The sequence below is a fragment of the Pelodiscus sinensis genome, chromosome 11 (genome assembly GCF_049634645.1).
Source record: "Pelodiscus sinensis isolate JC-2024 chromosome 11, ASM4963464v1, whole genome shotgun sequence".
Taxonomy (NCBI): Eukaryota; Metazoa; Chordata; order Testudines; family Trionychidae; genus Pelodiscus; species Pelodiscus sinensis.
The window spans coordinates 47,775,526-47,789,536 of record NC_134721.1 but is presented as its reverse complement, the minus strand read 5'-3'; the positions used below and the strand labels follow the sequence as shown (position 1 = coordinate 47,789,536).

Genomic DNA, 14,011 nt, shown 5'->3' with positions numbered 1-14,011 from the left:
ACGGAGGCCGCCCTCTGCCCACGTCATAGACACCAGGCCTGGAAGGCCGCCCGCTAGGCCGCGACCCCAAGGCTGCCCGGCCCCGCCCACCGACGTAGGTAGCTGCAGAGCGCTGCCCCTGTGCCCTGGGCGAGGCAGCCCCGTTTGGTAGACTCAGTGGTGCCAGCAGTGCAGTGGGCCTAAGGCGAGCTCCGGGGCAGAGGCCCAGGCAGGAGCTAGTCCATGCGGGGAGCCACTTTAAAACCAGCTCCCCTGGCGGGCCAGCGGCCTGCCGCCCTGCCCTGTTGTTTCTGATACTGAGGCGGCAGCTCAGTGTGAGCTCCCCGGTCTGGTGCAAGCTGGGAATGAGCCAGGCTGCCTGCCTGGCTCCTAATACACTTTAAATACAGGGCTGCAGCGAGGGTAGGGCCTGGATCCAGCGTGAACCAGGACTGAGCCAGGCTGCTGGCCAGCTTGCTAAAAAATTAACTGGGGGGGGGGAGTCTATAGCATTAATTTGTAAGATTTTGCTGATCAGTTAATTGATTATATTATTATATCCCTAGTTGTCATAGTGGGCTATTCAGCTGCATAGCCATGCCTCTGCATAGGAGCCTAAAGGAAATGCCGGTTGCTTCCAGGAGCCACCTGGGGTAAACAGTGTCTAGAATCTGCACCCCTCCCTTCTGCTGTACTCCCTCCCCCCCCCCCCACACACACACACCAAAACTCCCTCCCAGAGCTCTCACCCCAGCTCCTCAGTCCCAACCCAGAACCCACACCCTCATTTCCAGTCCTACTCCATAGCTTGCACCCTCTGCCATAGCCCTCATCCTCTGCACCATAATCTCCATTACAATCCCAAACCCCCACCCACACTCTGAACTTCTCATCTCCAGCCCCACACCAGAATCCCTGGAATCACACCAGGGTTCAGTTTGGCCCTGTATCTATTACATTAGCTTATAAAGCAAATGATAGTGAAGATTGCTATGTATAGACACAAAATTCAAGCTGAAATAGAGATAACCGCTTTAGATTATTACTAGAAAAGCAACATTATGGACAATACCATTCTTGGAACTGAGAAATCTTTTTTTGTTGTTTTAGAATCTACAGAGAGGAGATGTTGCAAACAATTCAGCTTTAATATCAAGGAACAAAGCTTGTTCAACCTATATTTTCTGTACTGTTGATGAGCATTTATGTTCTTGTATACTAAATGCTAATTGTAAAACCTAGCAGATACAGAGACCTAGAGGGGAAGATCGAGAACTGAACCAAAGCAAAACCATGTATATATTCTCACGGTAAAACTTCTCAACCCAATTCTTAATATTAAAATGAGCACTAGCTCTTTAAGAGGTTGTCTGAACACTGTCTCCAGATACTAATTATCCTAACAGTGAGTGGTTAAGTGGGCTGTCATTCTGTATGACATCACTGAATAACATCCATTCCTAATGCAGTGATCCACCTGAACCCTGAGTGAGATTGTTGTAGGCAGCTAAAGAAGGTAGTTTCAGAAAGCTTCTATTTGTACAAGTAGTTGGCTAAAACAATGCAGTCCTTGGACTCAGAGAAAGGTTTAGTTAAGTTCAGCCATTGTAAGAAGGACATATTTTGCTCCTGCGTGCCCGAGCTCTGCCCTATTTGTGGGCAGAGTCTAAACTTCAGGAGATTAGAAGATGCACCTGTCAGCATTCCTAGCCCTTTTGTCAACGGACATAGGCAGAAATGTTCATTTTTACTTACACCTACTACAGGAACATTTCTTAGGTATGGATATTTTTAGTTTTGTTATCATTGCTAAATGAAGTGTTTCCTAATGTTTGCTTGCAGCATTTTGTTGTGTTAATATATTTACTGCTTCCAGGGCCTAACACTACAAATAGTGTTCCACCAAAGCCAGTGGAACTATTCGGGTCTGTAAAATGTTCCCGGGTAACTCCTTGAGCAGAAACTGAGTAAAATTTCAGAATATATCTCTTTCTTGGCAATTTTTCTAATATGTACCAAACTGAACAGCTGGTGTATGTGAACATGGCTGTTTTAATTTTTATGGTTGTTTGGATCATGTTGTATTACTGATTACATAGGGGGAATTCTCATTTAATATTTTATATATTTTTGTTTGAAGAAAATATGTAATTTATTTTATAAAATAGTAGAATTAAAGATGTTGAAAGATTCTAAATACTTAAAACAAAGAGTTATAGACATATGCCAGTTTTCTCCTTTAAAGGGAAAGATGTTAGTGTTCATGCTCAGATGGTAATTTAAAGAATGACTTTTCAATTAAGTCAAACTGTTCCTCATTCATCCTCTTTCATGGCAGCCTCCTTCGCAGCAGCAGCAGCCGCCCATGTCCACAGGAGGGGTCCCAGCTCCCCACTGAGATACCCCATAGACAGGGGCTGCTGGACCAGGTGCAAGCCAGGACTGAGCAAGTCCAGCTCAGTCTTGGCTTGCCCTGGTCCAGAACTGCTGCGGCTCTGCATCTTAAATGTAATAAGGGCCACCTGGCTTTTACTACATTTAAAATGCAGAGCAGCAGCAGTCCCAGCTTGCACCCGTTGGGGGCCTACCCCCGCTGCGGCTCTGCAGTTTAAATGTAGCAGGAGCCGGGCTGCTTGCATACCTGGCTCCTACTACAATTAAACTGCAGAGCCACGGTGAGGTTAGCTCCTAGACTGGTGCCAGCCAGTACAGAATGCCCTCCCTTATTGACTAATCGAAAAATTGTATTGACTACAGTACATGATTTAGTCAGTTACCCATCTCTTAAAATCCTTATTTTACACTGTTCCAGGCACCTTAAAAACTGCAGCTGTAGTGGTTTTGCACAGTTTAAATTAATTTCAGTACCTTTAATATTTACTGGTCAAAGCTACCAAACAAAAGCCTAGGCAAATTTTTTTTTCTCTGGAAGTGATTACGTTTTTTAGCATGTTGCAAAGATGGTGATTATCAACATTTGCAATATAATAAGATGAAATGTTGTTACATTGCGTATTCTTAATTGTCAACGTATCTCACAAATTATTACAATCGTTTTCTGTATTTTCAGTTGAAATTTGCTGACTAATCAGTCTCACAATGAAGGTTGTACACAGTAAGAGTAGATTGGGTGCCCATAGCTTGTACTGCATAGTGGCTAGATGGAACATTAGCATGGCCATACTGGGTCAGACCAAAAGTCCATCTAGCCCAGTATCCTGTCTTCTGACAGTGGCCAATGCCAGGTGCCCCAGAGGGAGTAAACAGAATAGGAACCATCAAGTGATTCCTTTCCTCTCATCCATTTCCACCCTCTGACAAACAGAGGCTACAGACACCATTCCTACTCATTCTGGCTAATAAATATTGATGGACTTAACTTCCATGTATTTATCTAGTTCTTTTTTGAATGGTGTTAAAAGTCCTGGTTTTCACAAATTTCTCTGGCAAGGAGTCCTATAGGCATACATTTTAAAAACAATGAATTGTCCAGCAGCACCTTAGAGACTAACAAAAAGTAGATGGTATCATGAGCTTTCGTGGGCACAACCTACTTCTTCAGATAAATGGAGTTTAAGGGGTCCAGATTCCTAATAAATAGCAGAGAAAGAGGGGATGGGGAGGGAAAGGAGAAAAAATGGGAAAAGAATAGTCAGAGTGTCCATGCTAAATGAAGTTGATAGACTGTGTTCTAAGTACTCTTAAGTATCCAGTGTTTGGCTTTTTATGTCACTAGGATGTGGAGTATAGCGGGTAATCCAGTTAAGGTCTTTGTTTAAACCTCTATTGTAGATATCAAACTTGTAAATTGAATTAAACTCTGCAGTTTCCCTTTCAGGCTGGTGTTAGAAATTGGCTTGTAATAATATGGAAACTTGAGATTCATTAATGAGTGCTCGGACAAGTTAAAACATTCCCCAACAGGTTTCTGTGTTACCTTTTCGAATATCTGATTTTCATCCATTAATCCTTTATCATAGAGACTGTCCAGTTTGGCCAATTTACATGGCAGAGGGGCATTGCTGGCACTTGATGGCATGGATCACATTGGTGGATGTCCAGTTATATGAACCTCTGATGTGGTGGTTTATGTGGTTAGGTCCTGTGATGATATTGCTTGTATAAATGTGTGGACAGAATTTGATTGTGGGGTAGGGGTTTTCCTGAGTGAGTATGATGGTGGTATGTTTCATGGTTGCTGGAAAGAATTTGTTAGAGGTTAGGGGGTTGTCTGTAGGCAAGGATTGACCTGTCTCCCAAAACCTGTGATAGTGAGGGGGATCATTTTCCAGGATAGATTGTACATGGTTGTTAATGTGCTGGAGTGGTTTAAGTTGTGGGCTGTAGATGATAAGTGGAGTTGTGTTGTTTTCTTTGTAGGGCCTATCTTGAAGAAGCTAATGTCTGAGTACTCGTCTGGCTCTGTGAATCTGTTTTTTCACTTCTCTGGGTGGGTATTTTAGTTTTAAGAATACTTGATATAGATCCTGTAGGTCTTTGTCTCTGTCTGTGGGATTGGAAGTATAAATATATTTGAATTCTAATGTAATACTTCTCCATTTGTTAGCTTTTGTACTTACTATGTAACTGCTAGTCTGCCTTGTAGATATTTTTACTATGCAATTGCCATTATTCATGCCGTAATAATCTCTGAAATATTCTAAAAGTGTGTTTTTAAACTCAGCGACGCTTAAGTATTATTGCTAGAGATGACAATACACAGTTCACTACGGGGCCTCAGTCAAAATGCTTAGTGAACAAAAATGGCAATTTTGATAAAGGTTGAACCTATCTAGACTTTTCTGGTCCGGAAATATCCATGGTCCGGCATGGTTTTAATTAGCCGGATGTCAACTTATCACAGGGATAGCCAAATGTCCTGTGGTCCCATAAAGTTTGTTTACAGCCACCAGTAAGCAGTGAAAGTGTTGGTAATGCTGCTAGACAACATTGACCTACCGTGGTCTGGCAGACTCTCTGGTTCAACAGTCAAGTCCAGAGTGCTAGACTAGAGAGGTTCAAGCTGTACTAACATATACATCTACTTTAACATAGGTCCATATACTTGTACAAAATGAAAAACTGATTGTTTTGCTCAGGCCTGTTGTAGCGCCTATGAGCTACTAAGAGGGAAAAGAGCCTTTTCAGGGTATATTTAATAGACTGGGAGGGGAAAGCAGTAAAAATGTTTGTGTTCGAGAGTTAAAGCCCAGCAATACCTACAAGAAATAATGAATTCTCAGTCATGATGTGGAGAAATCCTTGTAATATTATATTTTGTATTAAGATCTTGTCCTTTTGGATATATCTTTAAGTGTTCTTATAGAATCTCTGTAACATTTCTCCTATAACTTTGTATTAAGATACATAGATCTTGTATGATAAAAAATGTCTTTTGAGCTCTCCCCTTTCCTTGATTGTCCTGTTGAAATGAATGAGGTGTGAATGGAGAATGAAAGGGGAGCACCTCCAGCAACAGTTGCAAGGGTGGAGAAGGTCTGGGAGCCAGATCTAAGACAATACCTGCAAAGTGAGCTCATGAAGAAGACTGGACATACAGAAGCCTTGGGAGTCAAGCAGCAAGTGCCTGCCCTTGGAAGAACTCTCTCTGAAGCAGCGTTAAGAAAGGCGAGGTGATGACTAATTGGCTGCATGAGAGGGATAAATAGGAGGCATCTTGCAGAGGGACCCCAGGTTTTTGTCTTGTCAACATGGGAGCATCGATCCGGATTGGCAGAAGCCTGGCTCCACCCCTCCCCCATCTAACTCACCTGGCCAGTGCAGTGAGGGGGAGCAACTTTGGTAACAACAAGACTGAGTGTGCTTGTGCGTGTGTGTGAGTGCATGAGTATAATGTGTCATATGCATATGATAAGTATTGATTGATCTATGTATGTTCAATAAATGTGCTGTGTTGCCTTATCCCCCTGAAAAAGATCCCAGGTGCTTCTTTTAAGCACAGCAATGAAAACGTTCCCCTTTTTCTTTCAGAGGATACAATGGAAGCTCTGATCTCCATGTCGGAATAACCAATACTAACGGTAATAAGGGCTTTGAAGTTAATTTATCAACTTTTTTAAAAAGTTGTGTACGTACTTTAATAGGATTTGCAATGTATATCTTAGATTTGGTTTTACTCCTCTACCCTCGTGACCTGACATTTGGGGCTAAAAAATAGTTTTTCTGTGTGAGTGCTGAATACATCTGAGCCAGTCAATTCTGGATTGTTAGGTAACACATGAGACTTGCCAAAGAAAAAAAAACATTTCCCTTTATTACAAGAGATCTGCAGTGAAATCCAGGCACTACTGAAATTTAGCATTAACTTTAATGGAGCTAGGATTTCACCAAAACTGAGCACTTGAATTCAGGATTCTGTTTTATAGAGCAAAGAGAACCCCAAACCAGAATCATTTAATATTATCCTTTCCAAACCCCACAAATTTTGGAAGTACAGACAAAAATGGAACCCACATTCAAAATCAAGCAAAGCCCCATTTTGTCCATCTTTAGCACAAAGAACTAATAAGTAGGCAGCCCATTTGTACTATGCCTTAATGAGAGTCAAAGCATGCTGAATTGTTTTGCTGGTTTTTAAGCACATTCTAAATTAAGGGGGCACTTGTCAGATTAAAAAATATTTTAAAAAAGAGGTCCTTGCCTACAGGCTATCATAATTTCTCTGATTATTATTAGTTTTTTTTTCATCTTGGACAATGGAAATAGAGGTCAGTTTTACTTTAATTTATAGTCTCTGGATTATTTAATAGAATCATAGAATACCAGGACTGGAAGGGACCTCGAGAGGTCATCGGGTCCAGTCCTCTGCCCTCAGGGCAGGACCAAATACCGTCTGGACCATCCCTGATAGACATCCATCTAACCTACTCTTAAATATCTCCAGAGATGGGGATTCCACAACCTCCCTGGGCAATTTATTCCAGTGTTTGACTACCCTGACAGTTAGGAACTTTTTCCTAATGTCCAACCTAAACCTCCCTTGCTGCAGTTTAAGCCCATTGCTTCTTATTCTATCCTCAGAGGCCAAGATGAACAAGTTTTCTCCCTCCTCCTTATGACACCCTTTTAGATACCTGAAAACGGCTATCATGTCCCCCCTCAATCTTCTCTTTTCTAAACTAAACAAACCCAATTCTTTCAGCCTTCCTTGTTTCATTTCATTTTAGGTTCTCCTCTACTAGCACTAGGCTTCTATGTTTGGGTTGCAAATTTGGCAGAGGAACATTTATTTATTTTAAAAGAAAATCTGTTAAATCTGGAGTTAAAAAAAGCTTTTGGATTTCTATTTTGCAAAAGGTTATTTTTCAGAATCTTAAGTTTTAGGTCAGATTTATTTGTCACTGCTTTTTCAACAAATGCAAACTGAAATTACAGTATAAAAATGTGAACAATTTCATGATCAAGATTAGGAATGTTAAAATGAGGTTAATTTACTAATCGAGTAGTTGAGAGAATTTTTTATCGACTACTCATTTAGTCAATAGGGGAAGGCATCCTGGCTCAGTCCTGGCTCGTGCCAGGTCTGGGTCAAAAGCCCGCTGTAGCTCTGTAATTTAAAACACAGTAGGAGCTCGGGGGCAGGCTGCTCTGCTCCTACTGCATTTTAAATTGCAGAGCCGCAGCAGGGTCTGGTCCTGGACGTAGCAAGAGCAAGAACTGAGCCAGGCTGCCTGCCTGGCTGGAGCAGCTCCTGTCTGCGGTGGCCTGGGCTGGCTGGTCAGAGGACAGGGGCTGTTGCTTGAGCTACTTAAGCAGTCTCTGCCTATGGTGAGCCTGTGCCCACCACGAGTAGAGGCTGCTTCGCAGCAGCCTCTCCTACCCCACTCTTGCTGCCTCAGTATCAGTGGCAGCAGCAAGGAGTGGGGGGAGTTACACAGCAAGGGAGGGAATGTGAGTAGTCGATTCAACTGTCTGATAAGCCTAGGCTTATTGGGTAGTTGATTGCTCACTTACAACCCTAATCGAGATTAGACATACCAGAATATGATGTTTTAGGGAAAAATAATGGTTTGCAGGCTGCAGTAATTACTGTACTGTCATGAAGAGTGCCATTATGGAACTAAATATTGTAACTAGCTATCTCATCTTATATCAGTGGAACCTTATTTCTGATTCACCTCCCTTTCTAACAATCTGCTGCTGTTTATGTTTCCAGGTTTGGTGTATAATTACAATGAAACGGGGGTTCATAGAGTTGAACATGGGTGGGAACAATGCATTAGTATTTTACTAGTGCAGCCAGACATGTATGGACTGCTTAACCAGTGGGATAAGTACCTAGAAGAATTCTCTACTGGAGAGGCCTGGTTTTTTCACAGGTATGTAGTCTATCACATACATGTACCAGAATATAATTATTAAAGGTTGATGACTGGGATATTCAGCATTAGATCCTACTAAATTTGTGGTTCACAACCAGGATTGATTTACCCAGTCATATAGGAGTCAGTCTGAATAATCCCTGCCTACAAAACCACTTGAAAATCAACACCTCTGCTAACAGAATAGGGCACTTTGGGGGTAATTATTGAAGTAACAGAGAACTGTAATGGAATGCAGAATAAGCCATGATGTCTTAGCTTTACATCTAAATTAAACATTTGTGGAAAAGACCCATGTGCTGTGTTTCAAGGAAGCCTACACACTTTATTTATTGCTTGGTAATGTAGAGGATGCTGCAAAATATCTAATTCCCTCTTTTAATTTAAATTCATTTCTCTGTGGGGGGACATTAAACTATACCTTGCTTTTTACTGGAAGAGTAAAAATGACATGCAGTGAATGGTTCCTCCTGCTACTTTTGTTAATGGAATATATAAATGCAAGAGACAGCAGGAGTGGCAATTGAGTCAGACATAGATAACTTCCAGTAGCTTATGTTGTGGGCAACTTTATTTTGGCCAGCAGACTGTAATACCAGGCCCCATTTCCCATTCAAAGGTGGTAATTTAAAAACACATTTGAAAGTTATTAATGTGATAAAGAGTCATTTGTTATAAATAAAAGGATGGCAAACAAAAATCCCTTAGTCATCCTCAACGAACAGCAAGGGCACCTATTTTCCAGTGTTCCTTTATGACATTGATGCAACAAAAACACTTAAGTATGTGCTTTGTGGGGTGGGTCCAAGCACACTATAGGCATCCAAACAGTGGGAGACCGTGAATATATTCAGGCAATAACTTGTTTAGCAAAGCAGAAATCAGAGGTTATAACTATATCATGAATAAAAGCAGAAGAGCTTTGAAAATAAATAGCAGAAAGTTTTGAATTTGACTCAGTCCTCCATGCTACAGGTCTGCAGATGACTGGATTTCTGTAGGAATGGGAACTGCCTCTGAACAGGGCATAGAATCTGGTAAGGGACAGAGCAGCAGGTCTGTGCAGGGGTTTACAGGAGGACAAGTGCAGTATTACAGGAGGCAGTAAGACAAACAGAGCTGTGCAGCGGGAGGAAGACATGACATATTCAAGCTGACTGCTATTGCTGTGAAAATTCATAGGAAACACACTATTAACTTATAAGTGAGGTTAAGAAATATTCCAGAGATGAAAGGACAAGATATTTGCAACCTACTTTCAGCTTAGGTGGTTCCACAGGACTGTCCAACTAACTTTGAAGAACAATATTCTGGTTAAAAATGGAGGAAAGATCATATAAGAATGTTAATTTATCTTTAAAGTGTTCTAAACTCCATTTCAATTAATTACTAAAAAGTGTTTCTGCCCTTGCACTATATGTGCAATTTATTATTGCCAATGGGAATATAAAACACAGAGGATATGTCCCTAGATTAACATAATAGTATTTAATTGGTTTAAACTATGCTTCTAAGTAAATACCACAGTGAAAGAGTGGTCTGTCATGACAAAATTCACATAATTGGTTCAGTGATAGCTTTCTGAACAGGATAAAAGTGTGGCAGTTAACAAGGGGAAGCAACTGGTAAAAGCTACACATTTTATGTTTAAACATTGGAATTTGTTATTGATACATTAGAGCTGTAGAATGTACTTTTTATGCCCACAGTTTTCCAGCATCTCAGAGCATCAGATGGATATTCATTATTACAACTGCATTTAAGTACTAATATGAAGAGAATTTAAGCATTTTGGGAAGATGTATGCTTCTTTATCTCCACCCATAAAATATTATCTCCTCTTTTACACACACTATTTAAAGAACTAGTTTGTCTTATTAACCTGTTTTTCTGTTTCACAGGTATGATGAACACCACCACAATTGTTACACCTACGCGCTAACATTTATTAATTGTGTTTTGGCTGCACAAGGTAAGCAGCCAACAAGTAAAAGTGAATTCACAGAAAGATTTGTGATACCACAGACAAGGAAAGCTTCCAAGTATATCACTCTGTACCAGGAGGTAGCAGAAAATTATTTCTACATTAGTGACAGCCCTGATCAAGAAAAGAACAATTCTGAAGAGGACAAACTGTTACCTTAAAACAATCCTATTATGCAATGAAAACAGATCTACAGATAGGAAGCCTTTGGATCCAAGTTTCTCCTTCTTCTACCTGACATGCACTCCTGCAGTATTTGAACACACACTAGAACTCTGATACATCACAGAAGAGGATCATCCTTTTCACATCTCTCTTGAGGTATTAACAGGAGACAAGCTAACAATCTGTAAATATGATTGAGAAGAAAAAGACTTGCACAAGAGTGTTCTGGGATTCATAGAACCATAAAGCTGGAAGAGACTTCAGAAGGTCATCAAGTCCAGCCCCTGCTCTAGGCAAGACCAATTCCAACTAAATTAACCCGGCCAGGGCTTTGTCAAGCCGAGACTTAAACACCTCTAGGGATGGAGACTCCACTACTTTCTTAGGTAACCCATTCCAGTGCTTCACCACCCTCCTAGTGAAATAGTTTTTCCTAATATCCAACCTAGACCACTCCCACCACAACTTGAGACCATTGTTCCTTGTTCTACCATCCATCATTACTGTGAACAGCCTCTCTCCATCCTCTTTGGAACCTCCCTTCAGGAAGTTGAAGGCTGCTATCAAATCCCCCCTCACTCTTCGCTTCTTCAGACTAAACAGACCCAAATCCCTCAGCCTCTCCTCGTAGGTCACATGGTCCAGCCCCCCAGTCATTTTGGTTGCCCTCCACTGGACCCTCTCCAATGCATCCACATCCTTTTTGTAGTACGGGGCCCAGAACTGGACACAATACTCCAGATGTGGCCTCACTAGAGCCAAATAAAGGGGAATAATGACATCTCTTGATCTGCTGGCAATGCTCCTCTTAATGCAACCTAATATGCCATTAGCCTTCTTGGCTACAAGGGCACACTGACTCATATTCAGCTTCTCATCCACTGTAATCCCCAGGTCCTTTTCTGCAGAACTACTACTTAGCTGGTTGGTCCCCAACCTGTAACAATGCTTGGGATTCTTCCATCACAAGTGCAGGACTCTGCACTTGGCCTTGTTGAACCTCATCAGATTTCTTGTGGCCCAATCCTCCAATTTGTCTGAGTTACTCTGGACCCTATCTCTGCCCTCAAGCATATCTACCTCTCCCCCTAGCATAGTGTCATCTGCAAACTTGCTGAGGGTGCAATCCATCCCCTCATCCAGGTCATTAATAAAGATACTAAACAAAACCGATCCTAGAATCAATCCTTGGGGCACTCCGCTAGAAACCGACCGCCATCCTGACACCAAGCTGTTTATCACTACCCGCTGGACCCGGCCTTCTAGGCAGCTTTCTATCCATTTTACTGTCCATTTATCTAATCCACATTCCCTTAACTTGCTGGCAAGAATATTGTGGGGAAGATATATTGGCATTGGAAAAGATTCAGAAAAGGGCAAAAAAATTATTAGGGATTTGGAACAGTTCCCATATGAAGAGAGATTAAAAAGACTTGGACTTTTCAGATTAGAAAAGAGGAGACTAAGCGGGAATATGATAGAGGTCTATCAAATCATGACTAGTATGGAAAAAGTGAATAAGGAAAAGTTATTTACTTATTCCCACAATATAAGAACTAGGGGTCACCAAATGAAATTAACAGGCAGCAGATTTAAAACAAACACAAGGAAGTTTTTCTTCAGTCAGTGCACAGTCAACCTGTGGAACTCCTTGCCACAGGATGCGGTAAAGGCTAAAACTTTAACTGGGTTCATAAAACAGCTAGATAGATTCATGGAGATGTGATGGGGTGGACAAAGCCTGACCTTCCCACTGGAGGCCTTTCAGCACTCTGGCCAGCAGCAGGAGCAGTGGAGAGGTCCTCTGAGCAGGGTAGAGGGGCAGCCTTTACTGCAGCTAATCAGGATGCGGCAGGCTGCTATATAAGGAACTACTAGCTAAGGCCTGTCAGTTTCTTCTTGGAGCTCAACCCAGGCAGATCTCTGGGCTGATGGGGAACACCAGAACCTTGGACAGCTCTGAGTGGGAGCTGGGCCCTGTGACTAAAGGCTAGCCCAGTGGTCTCCAACCTTTTTACACCCAAGATCACTTTTTAAGTCTCAGAACAGGTGAAGATCTACCGCCCCGCCCCTTCCTTGAAGCCTCGCCCCCTCTATTCTCCTGTCCATCACTTGCTATCCCCAGCCCTTATACACTCCTGTTAAAGTTTATTTTTGAATTATGAAATATATAAAATTAAAATCACATGTTTATAGTTATCAAATAAATGGTCTGTTTTTAATTCATGCTATTTAAATGTCAAATGAAGCATTTACAATTATACATTTTGTTCTCTATTTTGTAAATCTAAAATCAAGTATTGATAATTATATATTTTTTCTTCCAATAACAAAGTATAGTACTATTGTAAATATTATATTGTACCTTCTTATTTTAACTAATGTTGCAAAGATAGCTAGAATAAAGTCATACTCCTCTCTCTCTCTAGGACTATTTTCCAGGAATCTTAGGGGGTAGCTGTGTTTGTTTTAGAAGTTACAGACTATGAGTGTTCCTGTGGCACCTTAAAGACTAACCAAAACATATAGAATCATGAGCTTTCATCAGATGAATTGGAGAAGAAATAACAGAAACCTAGATAGATAGATGGATCAAAAGAAGTACCTGTCAATTGTAGGATCCCTGTTAATAAAGCTAATTAAGTGGGCTGGATGTGGATTAGATCCAATTTACTTAGTTCAAGTTCTGGGCACACAATGTTGAGAAGTCGAGGGGCTGTGTCCCCACTGTAGGAATGACTTACGGGACGTGGGCATGGAGAGGAACCCACGTAAGCATCCATTACTGTTTTCCAAACCAAGCACACCCGATACTTCCAGTGTCTGCTTTGTCTCCAGTGCTGGAGCTGTATTCAGGGCCACATAGTGACTTCCTGTCTGCTCCCTGGGCTGTGGTGTGGCTGCTTCTGGGGCTTCCTGCTTCTCTCTTGCCCCTCAAAGCCCCCTGCACCTCAACCCTCTGTCCCATACCCACGTCAGTATCCCACTCCCAGCACTTCATTCTCTTCAAAACCTGGGTGCTGGTAGCAGCTTCACTCTGCCCCACATAGGGACTCTCAGCCAGCCCCGTGAGGAGCAGCCTGGGGCTCTGCACGCAGGCTGCCAGGGAGCAGCTTTCTCCTGGGGTGGAGGGCATCTCGCTGTCTCCCCATGAGGTGGGGGGCGCTACCTAGGAGAGTCTCTTGGGGAGCAGTCCACTAGTGGGTGCAACAGCAGCACACAGCCGAACGAGTGCACACGACCTCATTGTTGGCTCAAGGCAAAACTCATGCTGCTCACGGATGGAAAATCTTAAAGGGAACACTGGTGCTAACACACGCTCAATTCAAGCACCAAAGGCCTGTGTTTTTAGAGCATGGAGATCAGAGTTTATACAGTGCCTATGAGGCTCCAAATGTCCATAGCATGCAGTCTAGTGACTAGAGCAAAGTCCTAATATATGTGCATTTGTTACATATTTTACTGTTAGCAAGTCAGTGCAGTGCAGTTAGCTTTGATAGCAACATATTCAGAAATTCTATAGGAATACCAATGGATGTTG

The 14,011-nt window shown here is 41.9% G+C and overlaps 1 protein-coding gene across 3 annotated transcripts; it reads left to right on the top strand.

The window, feature by feature from the left end:
* Positions 1 to 124: 124 nt before the first annotated feature.
* Positions 125 to 13,882, top strand: MKRN2OS (MKRN2 opposite strand). 3 transcript variants are annotated; one of them, XM_025181927.2, is made up of 5 exons: positions 125 to 632; positions 1,090 to 1,758; positions 5,971 to 6,020; positions 8,156 to 8,318; positions 10,223 to 13,882. In XM_025181927.2, exons 2-5 carry the CDS (start codon positions 1,541 to 1,543, stop codon positions 10,464 to 10,466), a joined length of 675 nt encoding a protein of 224 aa, XP_025037712.1. In that variant the 5' UTR covers positions 125 to 632; positions 1,090 to 1,540; the 3' UTR covers positions 10,467 to 13,882. The 3 variants fall into 3 exon arrangements, with proteins under 3 accessions (XP_025037712.1, XP_006117689.1, XP_025037711.1); XM_006117627.4 differs by adding an exon at positions 4,360 to 4,429 and having other exon boundaries at positions 125 to 1,758; XM_025181926.2 differs by having other exon boundaries at positions 125 to 1,758.
* The last annotated feature ends 129 nt before the right edge of the window (positions 13,883 to 14,011 follow it).

What these genes read in the sequence shown, in the direction of transcription:
- MKRN2OS (XM_025181927.2), top strand. Translation starts at nt 1,541, where the DNA reads ATGCAGTCCTTGGACTCAGAGAAAGGTTTAGTTAAGTTCAGCCATTGT. An exon ending in ACTACAGGAACATTTCTTAG is followed by an intron (nt 1,759 to 5,970) that starts GTATGGATATTT and finishes TTTTTCTTTCAG; the next exon opens with AGGATACAATGGAAGCTCTG. An exon ending in GAGGCCTGGTTTTTTCACAG is followed by an intron (nt 8,319 to 10,222) that starts GTATGTAGTCTA and finishes TCTGTTTCACAG; the next exon opens with GTATGATGAACACCACCACA.